Source organism: Ursus americanus, chromosome 12, assembly GCF_024610735.1.
Source record: "Ursus americanus isolate L20-20 chromosome 12, mUrsAme1.1.p, whole genome shotgun sequence".
Taxonomy (NCBI): domain Eukaryota; kingdom Metazoa; phylum Chordata; class Mammalia; order Carnivora; family Ursidae; genus Ursus; species Ursus americanus.
The window spans coordinates 4,845,738-4,860,003 of NC_142138.1; the positions used below are offsets into that span (position 1 = coordinate 4,845,738).

Genomic DNA, 14,266 nt, shown 5'->3' on the forward strand with positions numbered 1-14,266 from the left:
TGCCTATTTCTCCTTCACTTGGATTCCAGGCCTGGGAGGGAGCCCAACAGGGATGACCTAGAGAGCACTCGGGGCAGGACCTGGGGGCTGGGCCAGTCTGCCTTCCTGTGATGTGGGAAGACTTTGGCCTGAAACTACCCCCTCCTGGGTGGGGGCAATGGACTGGAAAGCTATGAAAATAACAAGCCTGTGCCCAAGTGGGGGCGGAGAGACCAGAAATACTGCCAAGGCAATGGGAGAGGGTCACTTCTTAGGCTCTGGAAGTCCTCCAGAAGCTACCATCAGAGGATTCAAGCTGCCTACCCTTCTGACTCGGGTAAAGCCCCACACCTGTCCCTGCCTTGGGGATTTTAGAACGAACTTTGTTTATTCTTGGTCTTGGCTTGCCTCTGGGACTCTACAGATCTGATCTCTTATTTAATCTTAACCACCCCATGCTCCAGAAACTGGGCCTAGAAAGGCCAAGTGACTTGTTCCACATCCACAACCCGCCCTGAAGGGCTGAGCCTTGATTTGGGCTGCCTGACTCCAGAGCCTGGTGGGGTCCCGGCTGGCATGCAGTCAGATTTACTTGAAGGCCAGAAGATCCCATAGATCTGATTGCTGCTGAACCAGGACTGACAGCACTAACGAGGGAGGCTATGGCCAAATAACCCAGCCTGGCAGACCGTCCTCCCTTGCTTCCCGTTGACCCCTGATCCTTCCTCCCTGGCTTTTCTAGGGCAGCCCAGAACTATTTACCACCCCTTGCTGAGCCCAAGCAGGAACAACAACCAGGCCAGAGCCACACAAGTGCCCGAGGGCTAGTCTGAGGCCTCGATCAGGAGCCTGCTGGGGGGCCGGGCAGGGAGAGCAAGTCCCCACTAGTCCCTCTCCCCTCCTGTCACCACCTGACCATCTCTCACGCATCAGGTGCCCACACAGAGGCTGTCGGGGATGTTTGCCCAGGGCGGGTCTCCACCTCGTCATGGGCTCACTTCCCCTCAACCTGGCCCTTGCGGCACCTCAAGCACTATCTCTCTCTCCAGCAAACACTGAAGGCGTCGGGCTGGCGAGAAACGGTCAAAGCAACACACCACCTGTGCCACCTGTGCCATCGGGGAGCTGGGCTCCAGGCACCAGTGGGGGAGGGAGGGATGGAGCTGGTGAAAGGGTGTGAGTTCTAGTCAGTTCCTGCCTCCCTGGGCAAGGCTCTATATAAGGAGCTCACCAGGCTCACCTTGAAAGGACTCTGGAGGCTGTCCCCTTCTCAGGAGGTGTGTTCTACACTCACCTTCCTGATCCTGAGTCCTGTACAGATCCCTTAAACGTCCTGCCCCCTGCCTTAGGCTTTCCCCTCCACTCCCTCCCGACAATCCCATTCATTTCCCGGTGCTTCTTCCGCTATCTAAGTTAGATCTTCCTCATCTCTTTGGATCACTGGCTGGGTGAGAAGCTGATGAAAATGATGGCTTTTCTCCAGAAAAATGCCTAGATATGGAATCTGCATACAAAGTGCCCTGAGGGCCACAGATCCTTGCTCCTATAACTCTGTCTGCAGCCCAGTCCTAGCCTCCTGAATAATGCCCGCCCGGTTCTGTCTCACCCACTTCCTTTCTGTCTCCACTAGGCTCACCCACTCTCCCATTGCCACCCCCAGCCCCAAGTATCTCTTTTTGCTCTCCTGCTCCATCTTTGGGGACAGGTACCTGCTGAGACAAGCTAGGCAGGTTAACAGCTCCGTGGGGAAGGGGTTTGGGGTGGCTGCTGTAAGCTCAGCCCCATGTAGGGCGGGGCTAAGGTCAGGCTCAGTTGTCCTAAGGTGGAGCTTAGGGAAAAATCTTGGAGTTTGAGACTTGGGCATCCCCTGGTGGCCAAATGGCACCAAATGGAAGCTAAACCCTGTGGAGGACAGTAAGGAAAACTCCCTATCCATCACGACCATTATGTCTCCTACTTATCTATTTCTCTCTCTCTCTCTCTCTCTCACTCACACACCCGCCCACCTGACCCCCCTCACACACACACAATCATAAAACACACCCCCAGAGGTTTTCTCCTTTTTTAATCAATGACCACCTTATCCAGCTTTGGAAACCTGGACAAAGGGGAGGCTGAGAAGAGGCCTGGTTCCGTGTCTGAGGGTCTCTGAGTGAGTCTGCATCAGCGGGCGGGCCCCAGCAGGCCTGTCCATGGGTTGGGCACAGCAGGTTCCTGAGTAAGAGCCGGCCCCACCCTCAGGGCAGCACCCCAGCCAAGAAAGGAATCAAGGCCCTCCAGGCTTCAGCCTGTTCCCAAGGCCCTCAGGACAGTCAATAAATAGGTTAGATTCTGAGCCAGGCCTGGGATGAGGGAGTGTGCAAAGGGCAGGATCAGCTGCCCAGGGACCCCAGTGATTCCCAGGTACCATCCTGCCCCTTCCCAACAGGGAAGTAAATAAATAGACCTCCAACTCAGGTACAGGGGCGTTGGAGCAGGGGAAGACTCCCCTCTGAGTTAGTAATTAAGTCTCATGTTAAAAACAAGCCAGCCCCAACCCCTACCAGCGTCTACAAAATCCTACAGGATGGGGTGAAGGGCTAGCCTGCCTGGGGGTACACAGTACCCAGCCCTGCAGGGTCCTGGAGGAGGTCTCATGTCTGTTCTGCGGCTCCTGGGGCTCCCTCTTCCTTTGGGGGTGGCTCCAGGAAAATTGGGGTGATTGATGGTGGCTTCTTCACCCTGGGAATTTGAAAATGTATAGGGAAGAGGTTATAAGCTATGTCCACTAATCCCACTAGTCTCCCATTTCCCAGGGCAGAAAAGAATCACTCACGAGTAGGGGGAGGCTGGGACGCCCACCACCAGGAAGTGATTCTTCTTTCGAAACAATCTCCACAGGCCCCGGTGGTTGCCACGCACATCCAGGTCCCAGATATGGAGGCACTGGTAGATGGGGTAGGGGGGAGAGGCAGGGGTCAGAGAACTGTGGGGAGGGGGCATTAAGGACCCTTGGCCCAGACCCCACCCCTCCTCAGCAGTCTCCTTAATTTGCAAGATGTAGCATCTTCTAGAATATGGAATTGGACAAAAGGGTTGGAAGAGGGCTTCCCAGAGTACGAAGAGAAGGTTCTAAGGTAGAAGATTCCAGAAAAAAGGCTCCCTGTGTCTGGTGGGGAGGAGTAAGCCTGGGGTGGGTGTGTTAGTGGGGCACCTTGGCAAGCTGGGTCCAGGTGGTGAAGTCATCATCTTTCTCCATTCGGATGAAGGCCACATAGGTGTGGCCCTCTGTGTCTGGCAGGAAAGAGTCTTCACATGGGTTCTTGCTGTGGTCCAGAACCTCAGCCTCACTGTAGCAGGGGGTAGGGGAGAAAGGCCAAGACAAAGCCTGCGTCACAGGTGTGTTACCCAAGGCCCTGTGCTTAGTTTAATGCTCTGCTATTGCTATCTTGAAATTCTTAATTTTTGAACAAGGTGCCTGATTTTCATTTTGCAGTGGGCCCCAAATTTATGAGGCCAAGACCCCCAGTATTTGCCTCCTCACGCCTTGCCATATATCCCTACTGCCAGAGGCCATACCTGAGCAGTCTGTGAATTTCCACTTCATAAGCTTCCTTCTTCAGACTGAAGGAGAAGGAAAAATAGGTCAGGGGAACGTGTCACCCTTTGGGTCCCAGGGGCAAGGCAAGGGATCACATGGGAATTGGGTGGCAGCAGGGCTGGGGTAAAAAAAAAAAAAAAAAAAAACAGGTCCCAGGGTTGGAAGGGAATACTGGGGATTGGTCACCAAGGCTCCTAGACATCCTCCCCTTTGCCCTGTCCCCAGCCCCCACCTGTCCACGTTCCTGAGCTGGACACCTGGAACCGTGTTGAACTTGTGCTTCTTGAAGTAGGCCTCCTGGAGTGGGCGTGAGGGTGGGCATCAGGTCTTCCACTGTCAGGCCCACACGGGCCCAGTGACCCACCACATATCCATAGGGACCACAGATGAAGTCCTGGACCCACAAAGGTCCCTCTAATAAGCACCCCCCCCCCCAAGTCTTCCCCATTCTCTTCTTCGTAGCATCCTTGGCAGGCTCTTACTAGCTTTTGTTTGGGTTCCACTATTGCTGGAGAGCTCATGCCCACACCGGCAGCTCATGCTACCGACCCCTGAGCTAGTCCCTGTTCCCAGTGGTTGTCCTTGGGTCTGCTGTTGTAGGGCCACAGAAGCCAGAACGGGCCCTATAGGGTGAAAGGGTGAAAGGACAGGCTGCACTGAGAGGGAGGAAAGTGCTGTGACTAAGGTACTGACAGTGACCTCAGGTAAACCCTGCCCCTCTCTAGGAGATGACTGGGGTCTTGTATAAGCCAGCCTCTCAGGATCCTTCTGGCTTCTAGGAGTTTCCAAGCCACCCGTCTGTTCCTTTGGGCTGGGCTATCTCAAGGCATACTCTTGCTGTAATTGGGGAGTGGCCCTTTAGACACGGCCAGGTAAGGCATGGGGGCCTGGGGATGTCCCTGTTCACTTCAGGCGGAGGCTTGGGCGCCCACATTTGCAAGGACAGGGGAGGGCAGAGCTTGCAGGGCTACAAAGTGCCTGGTGGCAGAAATACCCTCCCCACACCGACAGTCTGGTGCTAAGAATAGTAATAATAAAAATAATACCAGCTAACCCTTATATAATGCTTGTAGTTCAAAGCATTTTCCATATAGTAACTCATTTAAACCTCATCAGCTCAAAACCTTATGAGGTAGATAGGATTTTTATCCTCCGTTACAAATAAAGAAACTGAGGCAAAAGAGGATATGGAATTTCCCCCCCAGGTTAGCCAGTGGCAGAGCTGGACTGCTCTGGGGTCCGTGTTCTTGCTCCGTCTACCATACCGTGCCCGCCTCCGCAACACCTTGCTTCCCACTCACGTGGAAGTAGCCGTTCATGTTGAGGCCAACGATGCCGAAGTGGTAGGATCGGGAAACATCAGGGATGATGCACTCTCGGCCTCGGCGTTGTTCGGGCATCCGCATCCACATGTCCCAGTCCCAGAGCTGGGGGCATGGAAGATGATGAAGGTGAAGAGGTTTGGAGCTGGTGGGGGACTCCAGCCCACTCCCCTTTCCCTGCCAGGGCACCTTTTCAGGTGTGGGCCACTTGGGCTCCAGCTCCTCCTTGTACAAGGACTTCCTGAGCACCCAGCCCAGCCCAGGCATGGTCTCCACACGGTACAGCAGCGCTGGGTCCTCAGCTGTGTGTTCATATCCCTGGGGATGGAGGGGGGCAGGGCGGGGCGTGGTGGAGGTCTTAGCTTGGTGCCGGTACCAATCCCGCAGCTGACCCCTGGCCCCTGGGCTTACCTGGTCATTCCAGGCAGAGATACAGTACAGGCTGTCATCCTCCTCCAGCAGGTGGATGGACTGGCTCAGGAAACTGAGAGAGGCAGGGTCCAAGGGTTCAGGGAAGGGCAAGGACAAATGCAGTCACACAGTGATGCTGGAAGAGCTGGAGATGGGACTCAGGAGTCACGCCTGCTTGTCCCGTCCCCCAGATCCCCAACATCTCCACCCATCCTTTCTACTCTCTACTCCAACCCCAACACCTGCCATCCTACCTTTCCTCAGGCTTTTCCCCCACTTTTGAGCTGACTTCTCCCACAAAGGTCTCCCAGACACACCCTTCCCTTCTTCCCTGGAGAGCCAGTTAAGGAAAGAGGCCCAAGGCAGCGGACAGAGGCTACATGGAGAAGCACTTATGGAGGGGCATTCCCCTCACCTGAAAAAATCCACAGCAATGTCCAGGTCCTCTTCCAGAACCACAGCAAACTTGGCTTCCTGCAGGGGAAGGGGGGACAGCATGACCCCAAGGGGGCCTTTTCCATCCTGTGCCTCCTCCATCCCCATCTCACTTCTCAGGCAGCACTACCCCCATTTTCCAGATCAGGAGGCTGAGGCCCAGAGAGGAGAAGAGCTTGCTGTCTCATTAAGACCAGACTCTATACCATGTTTCCCTCCCTAGGTCCAGGGGCTTTGTCCTTACTACTCACCGGAAACAGGTTGAAAGTGGCAGTGAGGCTGGCTTTGTAGTGCTGGGTGGGGAGTGGAAATAGGGCTCATGAGCTGGCGGACGGCGGGGTCAGCTGTGCCCCTTCCGTCCTTGCCTAGGAAGTACCTGAGACACACGGGCGTTCTTGATGCTGATGGGGGTGTGCTGGATGCCCCTCAGACCGAACAGTGCCACCACATCCATTGGCTCCTGGGGGGCATGGCTACTGGTCACCATGTGAACCACCTGCCCCCCGTCCACCCTGTAGGCTCCATCATGCCAAGCCGTTCACGTTCCACAGCCTTTGCCTGGGCTGTCTCTCTTCTGATCGCTCTACTCCCTGCCCACGGCCCTGGGCTCTACTCTCCCCACAGCCCCCAAACCCCACTCACCTCGTAGTAGCCATCGATGAAAACTGTTATCATCTGGGGAGACACCCCCTGGGCTGACAGCAGAGAGCGCAGCATCCTGGGGAGCCCAGGGAGGGGTTAGGCCTCTCCATCCCAACTCAGGGCCCCCTGTGCTTATAGATGGGCTCACATCCCCCCTGTTCACCCACCTAGAATGGGCCTAGAATCTGTTGCCTTTCCTCCCACCTCAAGAGTTCCTCCTGCAGGCCGATGAGCCGAGGTCCCCCGTGCTAAGCACCCTCCCGTTCAGGGCTGGAACAGCCCACTCCCAGACTCACCTATACAAGTAATTGGGCCGGTTCCCTGCAATGACAGCCACAGGCACATTGAGGACCTTGTTGTCTGGGAGCTGAGGGAAAAACAGCTTTTAGCTCTTGCCTCTCTCCCTCTTGAAACCAGGATCCCCGCCTAGGGAAGAGTTCTTTGGGGAGAAGGCGACTCCAGAGTAGAGACGGAAATGGCAGAGGGTCTCCCTGTCCGGGCCCTTCCACACACTCAACCCAGCTCCAACTCTGGGCCTTTGTTCCCATGGCCTACCCTTCCCCCCATCCGCCCCCCTCCCCCTTCCCATCTTTCAGAGGTCAGGATAAATCCCCAGGTCCTGGTTCCCTCTCGGGCTGGGGTCGACAAAGCCCATCCTGGCTCTTTCCTAGATCCCCCTGCCAAGCTGAGGAGGAGTCCAAGCCTCACTGTCTGAGGCCCCACTCACTGGGTCAGGGCTGAACTCGATGGGTGTGGGGTCCTTGCAGCTGCACACACTCCCATAGCCCTCCACTTTGCTGCAGAAGCGCCGCCGGCGACGGTTCAGCTCCGTGTCTGCCCAGTGGCACTCTGCCTCTGACAGAGGGATGGGGTCAATGGGATGAGGCGTGGGGGCCGTGAGGCTAGTGTGGTTTACAGAGCCCCAGGAACCCAGTCAAGAAAATAAAGCTTAGGGTCACCTGGGTGGCTCAATCATTAAGCATCTGCCTTCGGCACAGGGCGTGATCCCGGTGTTCTGGGATCGAGCCCCACATCAGGCTCCTTTGCTGGGAGCCTGCTTCTCCCTCTCCCACTCCCCCTGCTTGTGTTCCCTCTCTCACTGCCTGTCTCTCTGTCAAATAAATTTTAAAAATCTTAAAAAAAAAAAAAAAAAAAAGAAGATGATAAAGCTTAACAAATAGGCCCCAAATGCCCTCCTCCAGCCCAGGCACTGCCCTGAAGCCCAGCCCCCACTAACCCCACCTTCAGCTGAGCTCAGCGGCACATCTGTCTTCAGCAGGACTGGGTCGCCCCAGGAGGACAGGGCAGGTGACTTAGAGTGTTTCTCCCCAAGGACAGGACCTAGCAGGGGATAGGAATGAGGCACAATGTGGGCCCAGGCTCCAGTTTTAAAGCGTCTTCCCATCTCTCTGCCCACTTTTATCCAGCCCACCACTTCTGGCTCTTCTTTGACCCCGACCCCACTCCATTTCTTGGGGTTCTGCTCCTCCTGGCCAATACTATAGGGTGAATGGCCTATGGTGCTGGTACCTCCTTTGCGTCCCACGAAGGCCCAAGTGTCCCTCCAGCCCAGGGCAGGGCCGGCCTGGCTGCCCAGGCTCCTCAGCAGAGCCTTGGCTGTGTCCTTAAGGTGGAAGGAGCCCTCGTCCTGGGAGACCAGAGCAGACAGTCAGCCTGACCAGCATGGTTCTGGCAGACCTGGCTTCAAGGAGCACTCGCTCTGTGTCAGGCACCATGTGAAACCTTTTATTGTAACTTAGCTCATTCAACGATCAGGACGACCCTCTGAGCCTACTCTCCGTTCACAGATAAGAAAACTGAAGGCTTGGAGAGATTCTGAGAATCATCCAAGGCCACCAGGCTACTAAATCCTTCCTAGGATCCCACACAATGTGCACCTCCCTGCCCTCTTTTCCCACCCCTCCCCTCCCCTCCCCGAATCTGCTCCAGCTCCACCGGCACCCCTGCAGTTCCTCAAGCACACCAGTACCTTCCCACTTCGGGGCCTGCCCCTCGCCATTCTTAGCTAGAACACTCTTCCTCCAGATATTCGCCTGGCCCTCGCCTTACTTCCCCAGCTTTCTGCTCGAATGTCACTTCCTGACAGAGAGCTTCCCTTTCTAAAATGCATCACCCATTACTTGGCTCCCTTGCCTTATTGTCTTAAGTTACTGTCTCCTGACATTATACGAGTATTGGGCTTTTTTGTTGTTGATCTTGCCCTGCGGAATGTAAGCTCCATAGAGGTTGCTTCCTGTTGTATCTCCAGCACCCAGAGTGGTGCCTGGCACACAGCAGGTGCTCAATAACTACTTGCTGAATACAAATGACAAGGCTAAGAACCTGTATTACCTTACCCAGAGGCTCCTCCCACTATGCTTTATTAGGGGTAGAGAACCGAGGGCCGAGGGCCGTGAGCAAGGCTGGACGCGGGGGGCACAGAGAAGGGGATCGGGGCGGAGTCACTGACCTTGACAGTGCAGATGAGAACTCGGCCAGGGGCCACCATGTTGAGGAACAGCACCATGGCTTCATCCTCATGAGGTGAGTATGTGTCAAACACACGCTTCGCCATCACATGGCCCTGGCAGGGGACATACCTTTCATGAGTTAGCGTCACCAGCAAGGAGGGCTCAGCTTCAGCCCTCCAGGCCCCCCACCCCCTAGAACCTCACCGTAGCCTGGTTGAGAACGATGACATGGATGCCACGGCCCTGCTCTCGAGCCTCGTCCTCCAGCACCTACCGGGCGGCAGAGACCAAGTACAGCTCTTCACTCGGGCATTCAAGGTCTCTCTGTCTTATGGGAACTCCAAAAACCAGCTGCATGAAATCTCCCCTCCTGCCTGTGCTTCTGTGAACAGCTCTTTTCCGACCCGGCTTGAATGCCGCCTCTTCCGGAAAACCTCCTTAACTTACCCATCAAAAGAGATCAGATCTTTCTACAACCCTCCTCTCCACGGATTTCAGGATCTTAGAGCCCTTGAACGTCTCTTCCTCATGCTGGAGATATCATAATCGACCAGATTGAGCCCCTCAAATGGAGCCAGGTCTGATTACCCCCTACATCCCCGTGCCCGAGACAAGGCTGAGGCCAAAGAAGGGACCAGAAAATAGTTATGAAATAAATCAATGAATTATCTGCCTACTACTGCTAATGATCACTTTTTTAAAAAGATTTTATTTATTTATTTGACAGAGAGAGAAAGAGAGTGCACAGACAGGGGGAGGGGCAGAGGGAGAAGCAGACTCCCCGCCGAGGAGGGAGCCCGATGCGGGGCTTGATCCCAGGACCCTGGGATCATAACCTTAGCCGAAGGCAGACACTTAACGACTGAGCCACCCAGGCGCCCTTAATGATCACTTTTGATAAGATCCCACTACATGTAACACCTTTCACATCCTTCTCACTTACTCCTGACAAGTAGAAATCATTAGTCCCAGCCTACAGAGAAGGAACCGAGGCCTCCAGAGCCACATACTCAAAGTGGCAGAGATGAGGTACCCACTCAGGCAGTGGATCCCAGAGCCAGGGGGCCACGCCCTGAGTAGAATACAGTGACACTACACCAGACACTGGCCCACTCACCGTGGTGCCATCCACGGCCACATATACTTTGCTGCGGCTTGAGTACACCTCCACATCCAGAACCCGTCGGGGACCACTGCCTCTGCGCCGTGAGGGCTCTAAGCGGCCCAGGGCCTCATCTGTGGGGGTGCGACAGGTTATGGAGATAGTCTCTCCAGCAGAGTCTCATCCGTGGATCTGCCTACTTTCTCAGCTGTGATATCCTAGGGGACCCCCCCACCCCATCCTTCACCTCACCAGCCAATCCCATCCTCAGCCTGGCCCTACCATAGTCTTGCTCTGGCTCCGCGTCTCCATTGGCCTCGCTGATTGCTCGCCGCGTGTCCAGAATCAACTTGATGTTGACAATGACGGTCACCAGTAGGAAAAGCACTGCCCCTGTCTGAGGGGAGGGGTAGGGATGACTCAGGAGGGGTACCCCTCCAGATCACTGAGGGTCTTCCTGAAAGGAAGGCCCTGGCTGCAGTGAGGACACAGGGAGAGCCTGCGGCTTGTCTTTCCTCCCTCTATCCGCCCTGTTCTACTCCCCCAACCAGGGTCCAGTTTCAAGACCACCTCCTCCAGGGAACCACCCCTGACTCTTCTCTCTTCATCAGGCCCTCCCTACCCAGAGCTCCTGTATTCTTCCATTTGAGGCCCTGATTTCCTTGGTCCCCTCCACAATTAGTTTCCAGAGATGGAGCCAGTCCCAGAGAACAAAGCCGGGGATCAGAAGACCTGGGTCTTAGCTCTGACTGCCTGACAGGTGTGTGGCTCTGAGCAAAGTCTTCCTGATCAGGCTTCAGGTTTCTGTCAGAAGCCCAGGGGGTTGTACTTGGGTTCTGATTCCAGAACTCTGGGCCCAAGCCACCACCTCGTAGGGGCATGACACAAAGAGGTTTCCTCTCTAGGCACCTGCTGCCTCTTTCCAGGGTTGGGAGCAGCCAAGGTAGGTCCCAGTGCCACAGTCTAGGCTAGGGTAAAGCTGGGAGGGAGCCCGGCAGGGGAGGGGGTGTCGGGACATCTCTATACCTGACAGAATCTCCGCAGGGCCCGCTGGTTGGCCAGTTTATACTTCCAGGTAAGATACCAGCTCCGCTTCTTCCGAGCCCCAAAGGGCTTGATGAGGGAGCTGGGCTTCCAGTCGTCCATGCCGGATTGGGGAGTCACCACTGTCCTGGCCAACCCATGCCTTCAGGAATCTGAGAGGACCAGAGGGTCACAGGGAGTAAGGTGTTCCTCCCAAAGTCTGATGTCTTTTGGGGAGACCAGGGAGGACCTCCCAGCAACTCTTCCCTGCAGACATCCAGGCTGTGCGACCTGGGAAAAGTGGCTCAACTGCTCTGGAAAGGAACCCTTCAGAGGGGTCAGATCACCTGGAAACTCCCCTGGGGCTGGGCTAACTGGCAGAGCTGCCCGGAGTCCCCAGAGCAGAGGCCAAGTAATCGGCTCCCAAGGTTCAGCAGCCCCTAAAAGGACCTAGCCCCAGGCCTTCCTGGTCCTGGGGTGGGCAAAGGGCACAGATACCACCCCCCAACCGTAGCCCCCAATCCTCCACCCCCTTGCGCCCTCGCCCTCTCCTATCTGGCCCCGCTCTTCTCCTTCCTGGGCTCGGAGCCGCCTGAGGACTCGGGAGACCCGCCCCGGCCGCGCCACCCCTCCGGGACTCCCGCCCAGAAGGACTCACGGCTCAGGAGGCCCGGGCCCCGCTCGGGCCCCTCTCGGGCCCGCACTGCTCTGCCCGGCGCGCCGCGGCCTCCGCCTCCTCCATGCCGCTCGCGGCCCCGCCCCGGCCCGGCCCGGCCCGCCTCCCCGCTTCCGCCGCCGCCGCGGGGTGAGAGGGCGGCGGGCGGCGCTTAGGGCGGCGGCGGCGGGGGTCGGCAGCCGCGAGTATGCGAGTACTCAGTCCCCCGGCAGCTTCGCAACCGGCGGGCGGGGTGGCTGCTGGGGGAGAGCGGCGCCGCCCCCCCCCCCTTAGCCGTGGCCCCCAGCGTCATGGATGGCAAACCCGAGTCGAGTCGGAGTCCTAGAGCCTTGGAGGAGACCACTCGGGATGCCAGGGTCAGAGGGCCTACAGGCCTCGGACACAGCTACCCGCTTCCCTTGCTTGGGCAGGGCTGCACCCAGGCCTGGGGTGTGCCTTTGGAGGCTAAGAGGAATTAAAAATCTGCTTCTACCACTACCCTAGACCTTGGGCAAGTCACTTCACTTCAAATGTCAGCCTGGATTCCCTAATCTGTGAAATGGGGGTATGCTTTCATGATGCTTACTCGGTGCCAGTCACTCTTCCAAGCACTTTATTTACACCAACTCATTTGATTCCACAACAACCCCATGAGATAGGTACTATTAGTAATGAGACCCAATGTCCCAAAGCTGGGAGAGCTAGAATTCAAACCGAGGTATCCCAGCTCCATTCCACTCTTAACCCCCCCACCCTATACTGACGAGTGATACAGAGTTATCGTCAAAGTTCAATGAGATAATACATACAAAGCACTTAGCTTAACACAGCGGTTTTTTTTTTTTTAAGATTTTATTTATTTATTTATTTATTTGACAGATGGAGACAGCCAGCGAGAGAGGGAGCACAAGCAGGGGGAGTGGGAGAGGAAGAAGCAGGCTCATAGCGGAGGAGCCTGATGTGGGGCCCGATCCCATAACGCCAGGATCACGCCCTGAGCCCAAGGCAGACGCTTAACGACTGCGCCACCTAGGCGCCCCAACACAGTGGTTCTTAAACTTCAGTTTGCATCAGGGTCACTCGGAGGGTGTCTTAAATTACTGGGCCCCATTCTTAGAGCTTTTGATACAATAGTCTGGGGGAGAGCAGAATACTGCATTTTTAACAAGTTTCGAGATGATGGCTCTGCTTATTTGAAGTGAGTAGGTAGACAGGGAAGTTTTAAGCAGAGGAGTGATATAGTCCTATTAAAGAGAAACTTTACTGTTTCGTGGAGAATGTTTTAAAAGGAAATGGAGGAAGCCAGAGGACCAGTTAGATTTTCTTGAGCTCTCCATATTCCACCTGCTTCCTAAATGGTGGGATGGTATCACCCAAAATGTTAACATGGGTGATTTTTCCCTTTTTTGTGGGGGTGATTTTTCCTAATAGGTATGTATTACGAACAGTAGAAAACCCAACATATTTAATTAGCATTTGAAAAAGATGTCCCTCAGGGCTCCTCCCTGATCTTTTCTCTCAGTCTCTCTCTTTATGGAAGATCTTACCCACTCTCCTGACCTCTGTCACAGTCTAGATTTTTACACTCATATTTGCAGTCCTAACATTTCTCCAGAGCTCTAGGCTGACCTGTGTCCGACTGCCTGCTGGACATCTTCACAGACCCCTCCAACTCAAAGCAACCCCTGCTGTGATCATCTCTTTCCACTCCTAGACCTGTCTTTGGGTTCCCTTCCTTTTTGAGTGGCATCAGACCAAACAGGTGAGAGTCACCCTTGAATCCTCTTCTCCAGCAACCAGTCCAGGTCTGTTTGCTCATCACTGTGTTCTCTATACCACACACACTGGCTAGCAAACAGTAGACTTTCCATAATATTTATTGGAATCGTTTGTTTTCTTGAACAAACATGAATGTTTCATGAATGACACTATAAGTAAATGAATGTAACCAGTCACCAAGTCTTATCAATCTTACCTCCGTAAGAGTTCTCCATTCTGTTCTAACTCTTTTCCCACCTCACAACCAGTCCCTGCTCCAGGCCATTTCAGTTTCTTGCCTTCCAATCAGTTTTCTTGACTCCAGATTTGTACGCCTCCAATACTTTCCCCTTGCAAAATCCAGAGTAATTTTTCAAAAAGGCGAATCTGGTTTTTTTTAGCCTCTGATAACCCTTCTGTGGACCACGAGATGCTAAGGAAAAATATTTTACTTAAGGTTACAGAGGTAACCATTAAATGAACTAAAAAGAGTGATAGAAATATATAGGATCAATGGAAGAGGGGAAGTACAGAGTGTGAGATAAATCATATTTATCATAACAGGAAGTCAGTAGGCAATATTTAAAATTAATAAATAGTAGTGCTATATAAGTGTATGTGCGGTTATACGTATAAACACCAGAAAAAAATAGTTGAGTGCCGTTGCCTCTGGGGAGTGGGGCCATAGGTGGGAAAGAATAGAGCAGGTTAACCATCTTTACATTGTAAATCCTTCTGTGACCATGTGCTGGAATTACTTGGATTAAACAACCAAATCAAGCCAAATAAAAAAAACTTTTCATGGCTCCCCATTGCCTATAAATATAATCCAAGCACCATAGAACCAGCTTCTGTAACCTTTTTACTCAAAGTGTGGTCCCTGGCCCA

General features: G+C 54.4%; 1 protein-coding gene across 2 annotated transcripts; it reads right to left on the reverse strand.

The window, feature by feature from the left end:
• Positions 1 to 2,027: 2,027 nt before the first annotated feature.
• POMGNT1 (protein O-linked mannose N-acetylglucosaminyltransferase 1 (beta 1,2-)) lies at positions 2,028 to 11,762 on the reverse strand. Of its 2 annotated transcripts, none has more exons than XM_045799655.2 (22): positions 11,624 to 11,762; positions 10,969 to 11,138; positions 10,225 to 10,339; positions 9,958 to 10,076; positions 9,045 to 9,110; positions 8,840 to 8,953; positions 7,900 to 8,017; positions 7,612 to 7,710; positions 7,097 to 7,218; positions 6,666 to 6,736; positions 6,370 to 6,445; positions 6,104 to 6,187; positions 5,979 to 6,020; positions 5,708 to 5,766; positions 5,293 to 5,365; positions 5,071 to 5,199; positions 4,861 to 4,986; positions 3,792 to 3,856; positions 3,538 to 3,582; positions 3,173 to 3,308; positions 2,795 to 2,904; positions 2,028 to 2,700 (listed from the first exon to the last, which is right to left on the reverse strand). In XM_045799655.2, the coding sequence occupies exons 2-22, from the start codon at positions 11,086 to 11,088 to the stop codon at positions 2,613 to 2,615; spliced, it is 1,977 nt and encodes a 658-aa protein (XP_045655611.1). In that variant the 5' UTR covers positions 11,089 to 11,138; positions 11,624 to 11,762; the 3' UTR covers positions 2,028 to 2,612. The 2 variants fall into 2 exon arrangements, with proteins under 2 accessions (XP_045655611.1, XP_045655610.1); XM_045799654.2 differs by having other exon boundaries at positions 7,097 to 7,224.
• Between the last annotated feature and the right edge of the window lie 2,504 nt (positions 11,763 to 14,266).

Bases quoted from the DNA above. Each gene is read 5' to 3' on its own strand.
- POMGNT1 (XM_045799654.2), bottom strand. From the start codon at position 11,088: ATGGACGACTGGAAGCCCAGCTCCCTCATCAAGCCCTTTGGGGCTCGG. The intron at 7,711-7,899 runs GTACCAGCACCA...ATCCCCTGCTAG, and splicing joins CTTCGTGGGACGCAAAGGAG to GTCCTGTCCTTGGGGAGAAA. The intron at 3,309-3,537 runs GTATGGCCTCTG...CCCCTGCTACAG, and splicing joins GAAATTCACAGACTGCTCAG to TGAGGCTGAGGTTCTGGACC.